The 13,443-nt window shown below is 40.6% G+C and overlaps 1 protein-coding gene across 1 annotated transcript in view; it reads right to left on the reverse strand.

The window, feature by feature from the left end:
- TTLL5 (tubulin tyrosine ligase like 5) overlaps window positions 1-13,443 on the reverse strand; it is a 122,562-nt gene that overhangs the window by 99,024 nt on the left and 10,095 nt on the right. The window contains exons 8-11 of the mRNA XM_021542789.2: window positions 12,471-12,540; window positions 12,098-12,182; window positions 1,371-1,472; window positions 1,158-1,249 (exon numbers count right to left, since the gene is read on the reverse strand). Of these exons, the coding sequence (XP_021398464.2) occupies window positions 1,158-1,249; window positions 1,371-1,472; window positions 12,098-12,182; window positions 12,471-12,540 (349 nt within the window). The remainder of the gene's footprint in view (window positions 1-1,157; window positions 1,250-1,370; window positions 1,473-12,097; window positions 12,183-12,470; window positions 12,541-13,443) is intronic.

The raw sequence follows: 13,443 nt of genomic DNA on the forward strand, positions 1-13,443 counted from the left end.
CTCTGCTTCAAAGAGTATCTTCTAGAAACCACTTGACTACAGAGTTTACTTTAGGTCTACAATTACTATTTCTCATGCTCAGATGATGACATGCAGGGACCTGAACAATTACAGAAAGAGCATGCAAGCAAATTCAGATGTGAACTTCTGTACCAGAAAACTAAGCGGAACCAACACAGAATGGAAACATCCCAGCACACATAAACAACCCAGAGCACAAAAACCCTGCCAGCCCAGACAAGGCCAGCACTTTTCAGCCAGCATTCTGACTCCCTATGGCCAGAACCAGATGCATCAGAGAAAGGTGCAAGTCTTGTAATGGATAGTTAAAGAAATCTGCTTGCATTGCTGAGGAGTTTGCTTAATTATTAAGAGTGCATATTTTACACTTGAGGTTGGGGTGAGGTGTGGAGATGTATTAATTACTATGCATTCGCAGCTGGCTGAACACATATGGTGCAAGGGATTGGACAGCCATGCACGCACATGATGGAAGAAAGTCTACTTCCATCTCAAGTCAGATTCAAAACCCTTTCTCCAACATTCAAGGTTTCCTTGGCAACATTTGCAATATGGGCCATAGTGCTATCAGCAATTTTACTGATGCCTCAAGTATCACAGGTAAATTATCCCTTAAAGGATATACCCGGATTCTGCTCAGCAGATGCAGTTACTCCCAGCAGACCTGGCAAAGGTGTGAAAGAGGGAACTATTTTATATGAAACACATACTAAATGAAAACACCCAGCAAAAACCTGAGCCATGGAAAGATGACACCACATCCAAGAGTCATTCAAACTGGCACAGTTGTCCAGAGGTTGGTCATTCATCAGACTGAACACGCCATGGGAGCAGTAGAGGGAGGGAAGCTTTTAGAAGGAATTGAATGACCTTAAGAAACGGGAAATGTAGGTAATATTAAGAAACACACCCTGAGAAAGTCTCAGAATACTAGTTGCAAAAAGGAAGGGGTTAGGCTTTCTCTCCAGGGATAGGGAATAAATGCACAGCTCTCATGAGCAAGGAACAACGCTTCCCTCCACCCTGCTCTGGTGCTAAATGGGACTCACTGGGGCTCTTACTTGACTTCTTAGAATTCACACTAGTGAGATGATCAAGATCCAACAAAGAAATAACAGAACAGGATTTTTACTGACCTGCAGTGTCTCTCCCCTCTTGTTTTAAGTACCTCAGCACTGCACTCATGCTCCACTTGTTTCCATAATCCTCTACTTCGGGATCATCACAGCTAAAAATAAAGGAAAGAAGGAGATTGACACCACCGGCCTACCTCTGTGGATCAGCATTAGACCAAGTCAGGTAAACTGACCCAAGCTCTAAAGAACAGGTTGCATTTTCCAGCCAAGTACCTGACATAATCCCCACTCTTCTTGTTGACACTGTAGTTGGTCAGATGCATGAACTGGTTTTTAATGTTCTTGGATGCCTGGTCATACCTCACTGTTGCAAATCTGTAAAGAGGAATAAAAATTCACAGTATTTTTTGAACAAGTGGCATTCTTGCTAGATACAGCAAGAATGTCACTACAAATCACAGACTACCGTACACAGCACTCAACAGCAACATTCAGGGAGAGAATTCATGTAACGAAACTTCATCTAACACAATTTACACTTTATCCTCAAGGGATACATCAAGCAAAAAATAATGTCATAGAATGTGACTATAATGCAATAGAATAGTTGCATTATAGGACCTACAATAGCAATCGAGCCTAACTGCAATCATTTACTTACACTATATGTAATCTTGATTCAATACATACTTCAGGCCCCGGACTTTGGAGAAAAATCAATTTTAAAAAATTGAGGGCATAACCCAGAGTATCTGGTAGGTAGAATGACCAGTATGAGCCACTGATAATCACCATAGCACATAAAAGCAAGCATGTTCCAGTTCAAAAAACCCCAAGCAACAACAAGAAACCAACAAAAAAAAACCAAAACACCTTCACTCTGAAAACCCTCCTCTTCCACAAGAGTTTAAGATGCCAATGTCTCAAAAGAGATAAGGGGAGTAAGAAAGGATAAGGGGAGAGTCAAACATGCTATCCAAAGAAGCCCCACCAAGAGAAAAAGTATGTACCAAACACAGCAGGGTAAGCTGCATAAAAAGGGGAGTAGATATAGAGGTAGCCTCAATACAGGAAAAAGGAGACATGCTTCTGGAAAAATGGAAGAGTGAGAGAAAGTTGGATCATCTGGTTATGCAATTAAATAATGTTAAGAACATTAAAAAACTCCAATTTTTTTCATTATTAGTCATCTTTCTTCATCCTTCCCCAATTATTTCCCATAGCTCAGAAAAGGCTGAACTATACAAAGACAGCTAACAAGTTACAAAAAAACAAAAAACCCATAATCCTTACTTTAGAAAGAACTGCCAAAAAATAAATAGCTTATTTCCCAGTTAAAACGATGCTACTACTGCCCTCACTTGGTAGCCATTTTGAGAAATACCTGTTGTCATAAGAACTATACCAGCAAATCCATGAAAATGCTTAAACTTATCCTTAAATACACATGTGGAAGCAGGGGGGAAAACAGACCCCCCGTGATATAATTAATTTTAAGTGGCAAGGTTGAAAGAGTGAAAAATATTTTTGCACTATATTTTTCTCAGCTTTAACTATGTACGAAGTCAGAGCAGCTGGCAACAAAAGCATTTGGAAGTTTGGATCCCCTTTCCACATATTTCCACAGTTTAAAGTATTTGAATTTCTTTTCAGTTTAACTGTAAGTTTCCTGGATTTAGCACTTCTGTTTTGAAAACAGTGACAAAAGCCCTGTCATATATTTGGTTCTTATTTATGGTTTCATCATCTCCATCTTGTTGAAATATACTTTCAGCCAGATCCTGGAAGATACTGAGCACAATCAGAGAGCCATTTCAAATCTCCCTTTGTACTTCCAAGCAGAGGGCAATTAAGCTCACTATGCTTTTCAGCTTATGCTTTTAATTTTTCATCCTCAAATAAATCATAAGGACCCCAGCAGACACAGACAATACTTCCATGGGGTCTATCTATTCAGATGGTATTTCACCGTGTTCCAGAGTTCCCAGTACCTAAGTGTTCTCTTTTGCTAGGATGCTATCATCTTGAAGGACATCACAGGCAACTTCAGTAATGCACCAAAAACCTCAAAAATTTCTAGTAATATACACTACCTAAAAAGCCCAAGCTTTAAACAACATAATCCAATGCTTAATACATTCAGCCAGAGCTGGTTTGACCAGCCTCAAGTTAAGTGCAAGCCTGCAAATGGAAAATCCAAGCTATTTCTAGAGCTTCTATCAATAGCTTCTGGATGGCATAGTAATAGACCAGAAGCACAGGACAAGCAAATAGCCCACATGCTTTACACTTTTGTGGTTTTTACTCACTTGAGATGGAAGATTGTTACTACCTCTGAAATACCAGTTACAATTACCTTCAGTACTCCACAGTTCTACAGCTTTTCAGAGTATACCTTACTGTATCTTTCTGCCCCTGTAGTAACTATGCTGCTCATCCACCACACATGCTCTCTTCAGGAAGGACGAGAGACTCCCAGGCTACAGAATGTCTTGCTCCAGCAGAAATTTACCATTATTTTAGAGAAACCAAGGTCATAGGAAAAGTCCTCACAGTAATAGTGTAAAACAGAAAAACAGTAAAATTTTCAAAGTGTAAACCTGAAATTAGAATAAACTCCTGAGGAATCTTATAATCTTTTAGAAGATGACTTCATTTAAGGGCAACGTTCTTTTCCAATTTCATTCTGGGCCACTACTAAGAATAGAATATATGTTACTTAAAAGATAAGGGCCAAGAGCCTAAAAGCAATTCAAAAAATATATGCTAAGCAGGGACAGAAAATAAAGGGCAAGCCTTGTGTTTTCCTAGTAACAGAACTTACCACAAACATATGCTGCAATATTCTGCATGAACTGTTTTTCTAAACACTAAAGGCTTCATGCCCAGGTGTCTCATATTGCTATAATCCAGCCAAAGAGTGATGAAGGCACAAGTACATGAGTCCAGATCACCATCTGCCAGGACAGGACTGTTTCTGAGCCAAAGCATTACTCGTGGATGCTGCTATGTGGGAGCCTGCAATCAGACAGGAATCCAAGAGTACTTCTAAACCAGAGGCTGGACTGTCCACACGTGGAGGCCCACCTTCAGCCAAAAAAGACTATTTTATCAAGGGAAACTCATCTAAACACTATCTTCTGCCATGTCTTCTTATTCTGCTTCAAGCAACTGTCATTTTCCCCCACTGTGATCTGCTCCTGTCCAAGTTCTGGACTACTCTATAGGCCTTACAATGCAGAGATCCAACACACTTAACAAGCACTGCTGATAAAGTGTGTGTGGGCTGAGTGGTTCAACAACTGGATTCACACTGCTTTTAATTCTTACATAGAATTTTACTGTAGGACTTTTCAAGTGGAAAAAAAACTAGGAAAAGGTAAAATTTTCCTCTACTAGTCAGACAGGAAGGTTTTGTGCCACTTCAGTACATTCTTCTGTCCCCACTTCATCTAAACCAGCAGTTCTTCTTATTAACAATGTGAAATATTATGCAGGTAGCCAAGAAAGGAACGAGTGTCTGCTCTGTATCTACCATCAGAAGAATATCAACTGTTTTGGCCTGAATACAGATTTGCTTTCTCTATAACACAAGTTCTAACCACCTGACTGAACTTCTTTTACCTGTCAATGTACTTGGAGAGGGTGCAGGAGAAGATGCAAGAGGAATGGTCCTCTCTGACAGCATTAACCTGGGTCATCTCTGAGATATGCATTACATGGAGATAACACAGTTCACAGCAGCAAGAATATAGGAAGCACCTTCCCATGTCCTGATGCTATGTATTGCTTGTATTCACCGTTGAAAATGAACTGCAAGTGATACTAAAGATACTCACTTTCATTAACTTGCATACCTGGCCTTACTGCAGTCCCATCCTCCCAAAGATCCTCCCCTTCTAATGAATCTTGCCATTTTAATATCTGAAGAAAGGGCTAAGTTAAGAAAATTAAGGACATACTCTAACATGGTTTAAAAGAGATTTGATTCCAAAAGCCTCTAAGCAGAAGTATTATAGGAGAGTTTTTACCCCAAAACTACAGCTGAAAAGCAGAAAGGTTAAACTAAGGTTGACTGTGCATTGTTCAGTTTCCACACAAACTGCTGCCTGTAATACAGCCTCCCAGGCAGAAGTAGCTGCAATCATATTGGGAACAGCTCTGGCAGCCTCCTTCCCTTTCACTGCAGCTTCTCTTTCTCCAGCACGACAGAGGAGATGGCCTTAATTTCTGAATTCAAAGCGTAGAAAAGAGAAGCGATATTCATACATCTGCTCATGTCTCAGCTGGTCACAGCCAAGTCACACAGGCATATTGCAGCCTGGATGAAGGCAACAACCCAGCCTCTATTCCAGCAACTACACACTGCTACACAGCTCACCTTCCCCAACAGCACATTTCCCTTCCCTCTGGCTGTACTTCATCTTGGATCAAAGAGGAGGAAAGAACAATCAAAAGCAAGCAGATGGGTGGCGTAGCAGCAGCAGGTAGCCTGGGCAGCACAAAAAGAAAATTAAGGGAAAAATCCTCACTAATTCCTTCAGACACCAGAAATACTCTCGACCTCCAGACTAATAGTATAACATCTGAGACATCCCAGTTCTCTGCCTCCCTGTCATGCCTCAGGTTCACCTTTGGTATTCAGACACTCACAGATTCCAGTCTTCCTTCCTTTTCTTGTAAGGGTTCATTAAAAGCCTAATAACCACACTTAAGCTCTACCTGCAATAGGTCACCTTTCTCTACAAGTGCCACACAAGCTTTCTCCCTGCTCACCTAGCAGTTTACAAAACATGTCAGAACTCACACTGAGAAGTCCCCAAATCCACCATACCAAACTTTGGCCCCTAACCCACATCCCTACATTGCCTTAACCTAAACAACTACCCTTTTACTGTCATAATTTTCAGCAGGACATTACCCAAGGGATTGTACAACACTCTTCGCCTTATCTCCAGTATTACTTCAGGAAATGTATTAACCACAAGGTAAAGTTTGCAAGGCATTTCAGAAACATGTAAACGAGATCATTAAATATTTACAGAAGATGCTACATGTTTTTGCATGAAACTTGACAGCTCTGGAATGCTTATCTGAGCCATCTAGTCAGAGCCTGGGAAAAGAAGAGAATGGAAAAGAAGAGAAGGGAAAAGACTTGAGTGGGAAGAAGGAAAGAATAGTTATCCCTCTTCTCTCAAATGACTTTTACAAAAAAGCACACATTATGATAGACTTTTCCATGACTGCACACAGAATTCCTGCATAAATGTCCTGGAAATAATCAGTATAGTGCTTTTACAAGCATGCTCCTCACGTTTTATGCTTGGAGTCACTTTCCCAGTCCCTCATTCCTCCCCATGCATTAGACTTTAGCATCCCTGTTAGTCTATTAGCTACCACTTAGTTTAGGGAACGTAGCTCTTTACAGGACAGAAAACGGAAGTCTAAAGACCATTACAATCCCCCTACCTCCAAAATTAATGTTTCACAGCATCTACCTGATATGTCAGTTAGCAATCGAGTATGATCAGGAGCTAAAGCTTGTAAGGTAATTACTAAACATAAAAAGGAGTTTTGGTGACACATCTATGATGGCACTTTCTCTAATCAAAGCTGAATAAAATTACTCAATCAGTTCTATGTTAAAGAACAAGATCCAGGAGCAGCTTAACCAGATGTCTGCAGGAACAGGGGGGAAAACAGACTTTTTTTTAATCTTTTCACAACGAGTCTGCATGTTTTTAATTTATGCATTGCCATTAACAGGATTTTAAACCTTCAGAGCACAAGAAAACACCATGAGGATAACAAAGTACTGGCATAGGCTTCCCAGGGAGGTTGGAGAGTCTCCCTCCTTGGAGATCTTGGAGATACTCAAAAGCCATCTCGACATGGTCCTGAGCAACTAGACCCCCACTTGAGCAGGGCGTTAGACCACATCCCTTCCAACCTCAGCTACTCTGTGATTTGGTGAACCTCTCATGTTCCATTTCTCACATTCTCTAGTTTCTCATTGTTCAGACTGTCAGCAACCTCTCAGCAGCCTGTTTGTTAAGCACAACAGTAGGGTCATATAGTTATACATCCCAGTGATTGAGTAGTTATTCACCTCAGTGATCTGAATCTGATTATCTTAATTAAAAAGTAAGCAAGCAACATAAAGCTGTCTGGCTTGATAATCTATCCACTGACATGAAGCCCAGCAGGTACATCTAGTGAATAACACTGCTCAACAGCTTCTGCATGTGGCAATGTCTACTGAAGTGGCTGCAGCCCGACCCCAGGTGTCCATGCAGAAACAAATGAGCTGCACTCCCTAAGCAGCAGAGGCTGCTGGGCAGGGGTTACTGCAAGAGGGATGGAGCTCCTGCAGCTAGCTCAGCCAGCTCTGGCCTAAGCACAGCCTGTGAGCTAATGTGAATTCCTTGGCTCAAAGCAAATACCCGAATTCTTTGGAAACCACAGGAATCCAGCACAGAAATGGTAAATATCCCAGAGGAGCCAGTGTCAATTAGAAAGCCAGGCTACTGAAGGAAGGGTGTCACTAGGCTGAGTGGTGTGAGCTCAGGTGGCAGCACAGCAGCTAGTGGCAGGTGCTGCAAAGCCCAGCGGTCTAACCCCAGATCAAACCCTTGTGTGCCATTGGGAAGTTCCCCCAAACTGCTGCTCCTTGGGCCTTTTGCAAGAACATTTGAGTTTCAGATCAGTTTTCTTTTTCACTAACTTATTTTTCAAATTCAGTGTGAATCTGAATGACAAGTTCCTGATGGTCTACAACCCTTCCAGCTATTCAAGCTCAGAAATAGGGCTGTCTAAACATGGTTTAAGAGAAAAAGCAGACTATCGAGAAGTCTCCCCAAAACAAGGGGCCATTTCACTATGAATTCCCAGACTGTGTCAAGCCCTCATCACGCCTGCAGGCACCAAGCAAGAGGTCCACCAGGCTCCTTTCTGCCACACAGAAGGAGGGGAAGTTAGGAGAGAAAACTAGCAAAACAGGGAAGACTCATGAACAGCATATGAGTCACATAATAGCACAAGCTATTCCTGGCCTTATGTTCTCTTCAGCTGTACTTCAGGCACAAGTCAGGCTTGTTATTCCCCACTTACACGACTGCCCCTCCAAAAACCAGCATAATCCACCAATTCAGCAGTTGGCTATAAGTGAAGCCTTGTGACTCCCACATAACTGGGCTTGGTTAGTCACCTTCAAAAGCATGTCAAAGTTTATAATTAAGACTGGTTTATTAACAATGTACCCTCTTATTCAAACTAAGATATAAAAGGCATGTCAATAAATATATTACACTGCCTGTTTTGGAAATCTCAAATAAAACTACTGAGATTTTTAATGTATGATCAGATAACAGAGTGTGCATCAGGCACACCTGGAGCAAGCTTGCCATGACAATCTTTTTCCGAACTTATATCTTCAATGCAAAGGTCCCAGCTACAATTCTCCAGGCTGTGATCACAGACAACCAATCTACATTATAATTGTCTTTTCCAGTACAAAGTTACTAAATATCTGCCAATTTAACAGATGTATGGCAGTACACTGTGTTTATTTTTAATATGTACTAGAAAAGTGTTCAACACAGAGTTCAATCCAACAGGAGAATCTTAGGTCACCCTGTGCTGCTTTATGTCTTATGCACAGCTTCAGTCTTATTTCAAGCCTCACGTAAGAGAGGAAAATCCCCACTCCACTCCCTCCAAACAGATCACTGAATATCTCCAAATTAATCTATTAGCAGTGTTCCTTCTAAAGGTCCACCAGGCACACAATATGCAAGGACTTTTGATAGAGTTTGAGGAAAGCATGACTAGAAAAGCTGTATTGTAATAAAAGATAAAGCCACAGCACATTCACTGATACCACTCTTATTAACTCTCCAGAAGTCTGACAGTTGACTCTGTTCACTTGAGGCTATGTCCCCTTCTACAGCTTATTCCACAGAAGTAGGGTGGAAATAGCTAGAAAAGGAACCTACTCAACATGAGTGCTTCCTATGTTCTACTCGGTAGTCTTTTAGAAGATAAGCTGGAAAAAAAAACCTTAAACAAAAAATCTTAAAAAACAAAACAAAAAACCACACAAACAGAAAAAAACCAAACAAAAAGCCCCCAACAAACATTTTGAAGTCATTATCTTCCTGAAAAATGCATTAAAAAAGAAAAAATAAAAAAGAGAGAGGTAACAATTTGGTTTGCCCATGCCAAAGTTATTTAGTACTTCCAGCACAACAGCTGAAGGCCTTGTTACACACATCTGGGTACATATCCTTCCTGTCACCTTCAGATGAAAACTGGAAAGTGAAATAGAAGGTACAAAAATGTTGGATCCACAATCTCTTACTTCTCCTCAGCTCTGAAGCTTCAAATTCCACTCTAGATCATGTCATGACAAGTCTAGCTGTACCAGAAGAAACAAAGGCTAAGGAAATACCCAGTCAAATATCACAAATGTTTGTTATACCAAAACAATATCTCCTTGTAAAGATCATTACATCTTATGGTTTCCTCATAGCACTCCTTTTCTGGTAGAGGCCACCAAGTTTACCAAAACAGTCAGGTTCCTCTCGGAATATGCAAAGCATAACACTAGAGACGAACATGACCTTTCAGAGAAAGAAAACGGAAACAAAAAATTAAAACACCAAACTAGGCCATCCTTACTACACTTCAGAGAGCATCTGCCTTCAGAAAGCAAATTCAAAAAGTCACCATAGTACATCACAAGCACTAGCTGAGGTTCCAAAACCAGACTGCTTTGTTCTGCTCGTATTTTTCACCTTGGATTGCTTTTACACTACCTTTGATTCCAGGTCCTGACAATACCTCCCAGTTCTCTGCTAGAAATTGTTTCTACCCTTAGGCAGCATCTTTTGTTTTTTCCTTGAGCAAAGTATTAAAAGCAGCTTCTACTCCCCCAGGTTCAAACATTTCCCTCCCCTTGCAGAGCTAAACTTTTGTCCCAGCTTTAAACCAAAGCGTTACACTATGTGAGGCAATACAATGATCTGTCCCAGCACATAACTCACATGAAAATGAATGGAAAAACAGCTAAATAGGAGGCCATAATCCAGTAACTCCAGGTTCTTTACCTCTCACCAACTGAATCTGAGAATGCAGGGTTATGGGGAAAACACAAATTGCTGCAACTGAAGACCACTAGTGCCATCTGGAGGCCACCCAGAACAGCCCACCTAAAGTTTTATCGGCCTCTGCTCACCTTGAGCCTTATCCTCCAAAGAGAGCTTGCCAGCACTTGCAGCATGTACATACCAGCTGTACAGCCACAGTATCTGGGAAAAGCTTAAGGATAATTAAAGATACTGTCTGCAATAAACGTACAGCTATCACATGAAAGCATTCAACCACAAGTCTTTAGCCATAGCTGACACTTCAGCTGAAACTGCTCAGTGGGCTGTTGAAGTTCAGTAACAGAATCAGAGCTACCCACCATAGCTCAGATAACTCTCTTGGAAGAGAGATAACGGCTCATTATTTTCATTTCCTCCACACCTCTTCTATAGTTGTACTGGTAGAGTAGACCATAAGATACTTAGTGCCACATTTAGTCTCCATATACTATCTACCTCTCAAGAAAGCTGAAGAATGGAATGCAATTTGAAAGAAAGGAGATCTTTAAATAGTAATACTGTGGTGTCCTGTAGACATATGTTCCACTTGTCATGTGTCACGACCATGGTCACCAGATTTAATTATAACTTAAACAAATGGACTCTAAACACACATAAAACTGCCCAGGATTTCAGAACATTGAAAAGTTATTTGCAAGTATTGCTGATAGATGGGCATGGAAGACAGAGTCCAGAATTGCTGAGACTGGTGTTTCTGAATAGATACTCAGATACACATTTCCACACACTTAGCCTCAAGCAAAGTATATTACTCTACTGGCAAAAAAAGCAGACTTATCCTCAGAATAGAACACTTGTGTTTATACAGACGGATTTTCCCAGATGTAAACTCCTTTGTTACAAGATCACCAGAACCACCTTTAAGATATTAATGACACTGCAAATCCTATTTTTGAAGGCCTGCTATGTACTGCTCATTCTGAGAACATGATGGAATTCTACACTATCTTGATTCCCTTTTCACTTTTGAAAAACATGCAATTATTAGCAGCTTACAATTTACCTGCTAGTTTCCAAGAGAAAAGTCTTGCATGTCTGTCATGTTTAACGCTCCCTTGCTAAAGTGGAATAGTTGTTAAGCTTTCCACTTATGAAGATAAGCTCCCCCTTTCTGCCTCCTTTTAGGGAAAAACATGTTCACATTATCTTTGCAGGCAGAGGCACATCACAACACACCTGAAGGGTGTTCATCAGGTTAACAGATATTTCTTGTGGAGTCATTATTTATGTATTCTTTGGAATTCATTATCTTCTTGAGACAAAGATAATTTGGATTCAGTATCTACCCAAGTCAGAGACATATCAGACATGAACCCTAGAGATATTTTGAATACATCAGAGTGATTATAAGAAAGATACAGCATTACTTGAAACTGTTCCTGAAGACAATTGTATGGCGCTCTTTTCTCAAACATCACTACAGTTAAAATTCTGATCTGTTGGGAATTCAGAGAGGTGATTGCTTCAAATCTATTAGTTACTACAGACAAATATTTTGCTAAACTTCTGCGACAAAGAAAAACAGGTATTTTTGGCAGATGAGTATTGATTCTAAGTGTCTTTCACAATTTACATGCAAAGGAAAATTGTTATCTTGCAGAATAAAAACATTATACATAAAAACAATAAAATCCCTCACTCAAGATCATATCATCTAGATGAAGAAACCTGATGGGACACAGCATGATGAAGTAGCATCTACTTAAACTCTGCAGAATTCCCTAACTGGTACTTCTCTCATTTTACTATTGCTTCAGGAGTAGAGAGGCAAGCCAAGAAATGTCTAGATCACCAAATGCAGATACACCAAAAAAACAAAGACTTCTCCCATACCTGGCCAATCCTTCCTCATAGAGATAGACAACAAGTGGATCATAGGATGTAACCAGAACATAGAGACGCACATCGAACTTGAAATCTGAAATACAGTTTGCAAGATAACTGTAAGTATCTTTCAGACATCATAACTAGTTGAGGAATTTCAATAGACTGAGAGCAATAACCCATTATCTGCTGCTGACATAGGTGCCTGAACCTATCCCAGCTGTCAAGCTTCCAGGTTTTAATGAATTCTCTAGTTAGATTTGTCTGATGCTAGACCAAGCTAGAGCACTCAATTATTCAACTAAACTCTTCCAAAGGCTGCAGAGATCTTTAGATGCAGGGTTGGGGGAAGGGAGAAGAGCAATTCCTAAGCAACACTCACCATCTATGAGCAAGGGATTGCTGATGTAACGAGACACCAAGATGTTTTCTTCCACTACAATTTGGTTTGGCTGCAGAAGAACAGAGAATTTAAGAGTGAAAAAAAAAAAATCAGATGTAAGGAATACGAAGAAATTAGATCAAATCCACCATTTTTTCCTGCTTTTCCATCCTAAAGGAGGTTGGTACAGCTACCCTATACAAATAACTATGTCTGGGGAAGGAAGAAATAAAAGCAAAATGAAAAAACATAATTGTCAAAGCATATGCCACAGTTGAAACAGCCACCATACACAGATTATCACCAAACAATATCAGAAGACTTCAGCCCATACAGTGACACCATACCACGTCAGAAGGCTTCAAGCATCTGCCCTTCTTGTTCTTCAGCCCAACTTTTTATACCCCTCATGTTCATGCATTGCACCTGTGTGCCCTCTGTTCCCTTTGTGACTGGGCAGTGCCTGGGCACTCCACAGCTCATTGCTGTCAGTGCTGCCCACCTGCTGCTCACAGCTGTGCCCACTGGGGATGAGGCTGGGCCACAGCCCCACTCCAAATCACCACAAACTGTGTGCCTACACATAACTGTCACTCACAACACATTTAAGGTAATTAGGCCCTCAAGAGAATGATTACATTACCAAAAAACCTGCTCATTGAGTTTTCCAGTAAAATACTCAGAGTAGCATACACATTTAACAGCTACATGGCTATGATGCACAATAGAGAAAAAAAACCCCACATCTAAGTAGTACCTGTTACTCAGTTTGCTTCTCTAGGGTTTAACCAAAGACATGGAGAAGAGGTTTAGAAGACCCAGGATGGAATATTTAACTACAGATGGTAAGGAAGTCACAAGTGAAGAAAATTACTTAATTTGTGATCTTTATAACTACATCCTGGGCTGATATCCAGTCTTTTTGACTACCTTCTACTGAGTCTCAGTTCACAGCAGGAGCTCCTGTACGCAA

This window comes from Lonchura striata, chromosome 6, assembly GCF_046129695.1.
Source record: "Lonchura striata isolate bLonStr1 chromosome 6, bLonStr1.mat, whole genome shotgun sequence".
NCBI classification, from domain to species: domain Eukaryota; kingdom Metazoa; phylum Chordata; class Aves; order Passeriformes; family Estrildidae; genus Lonchura; species Lonchura striata.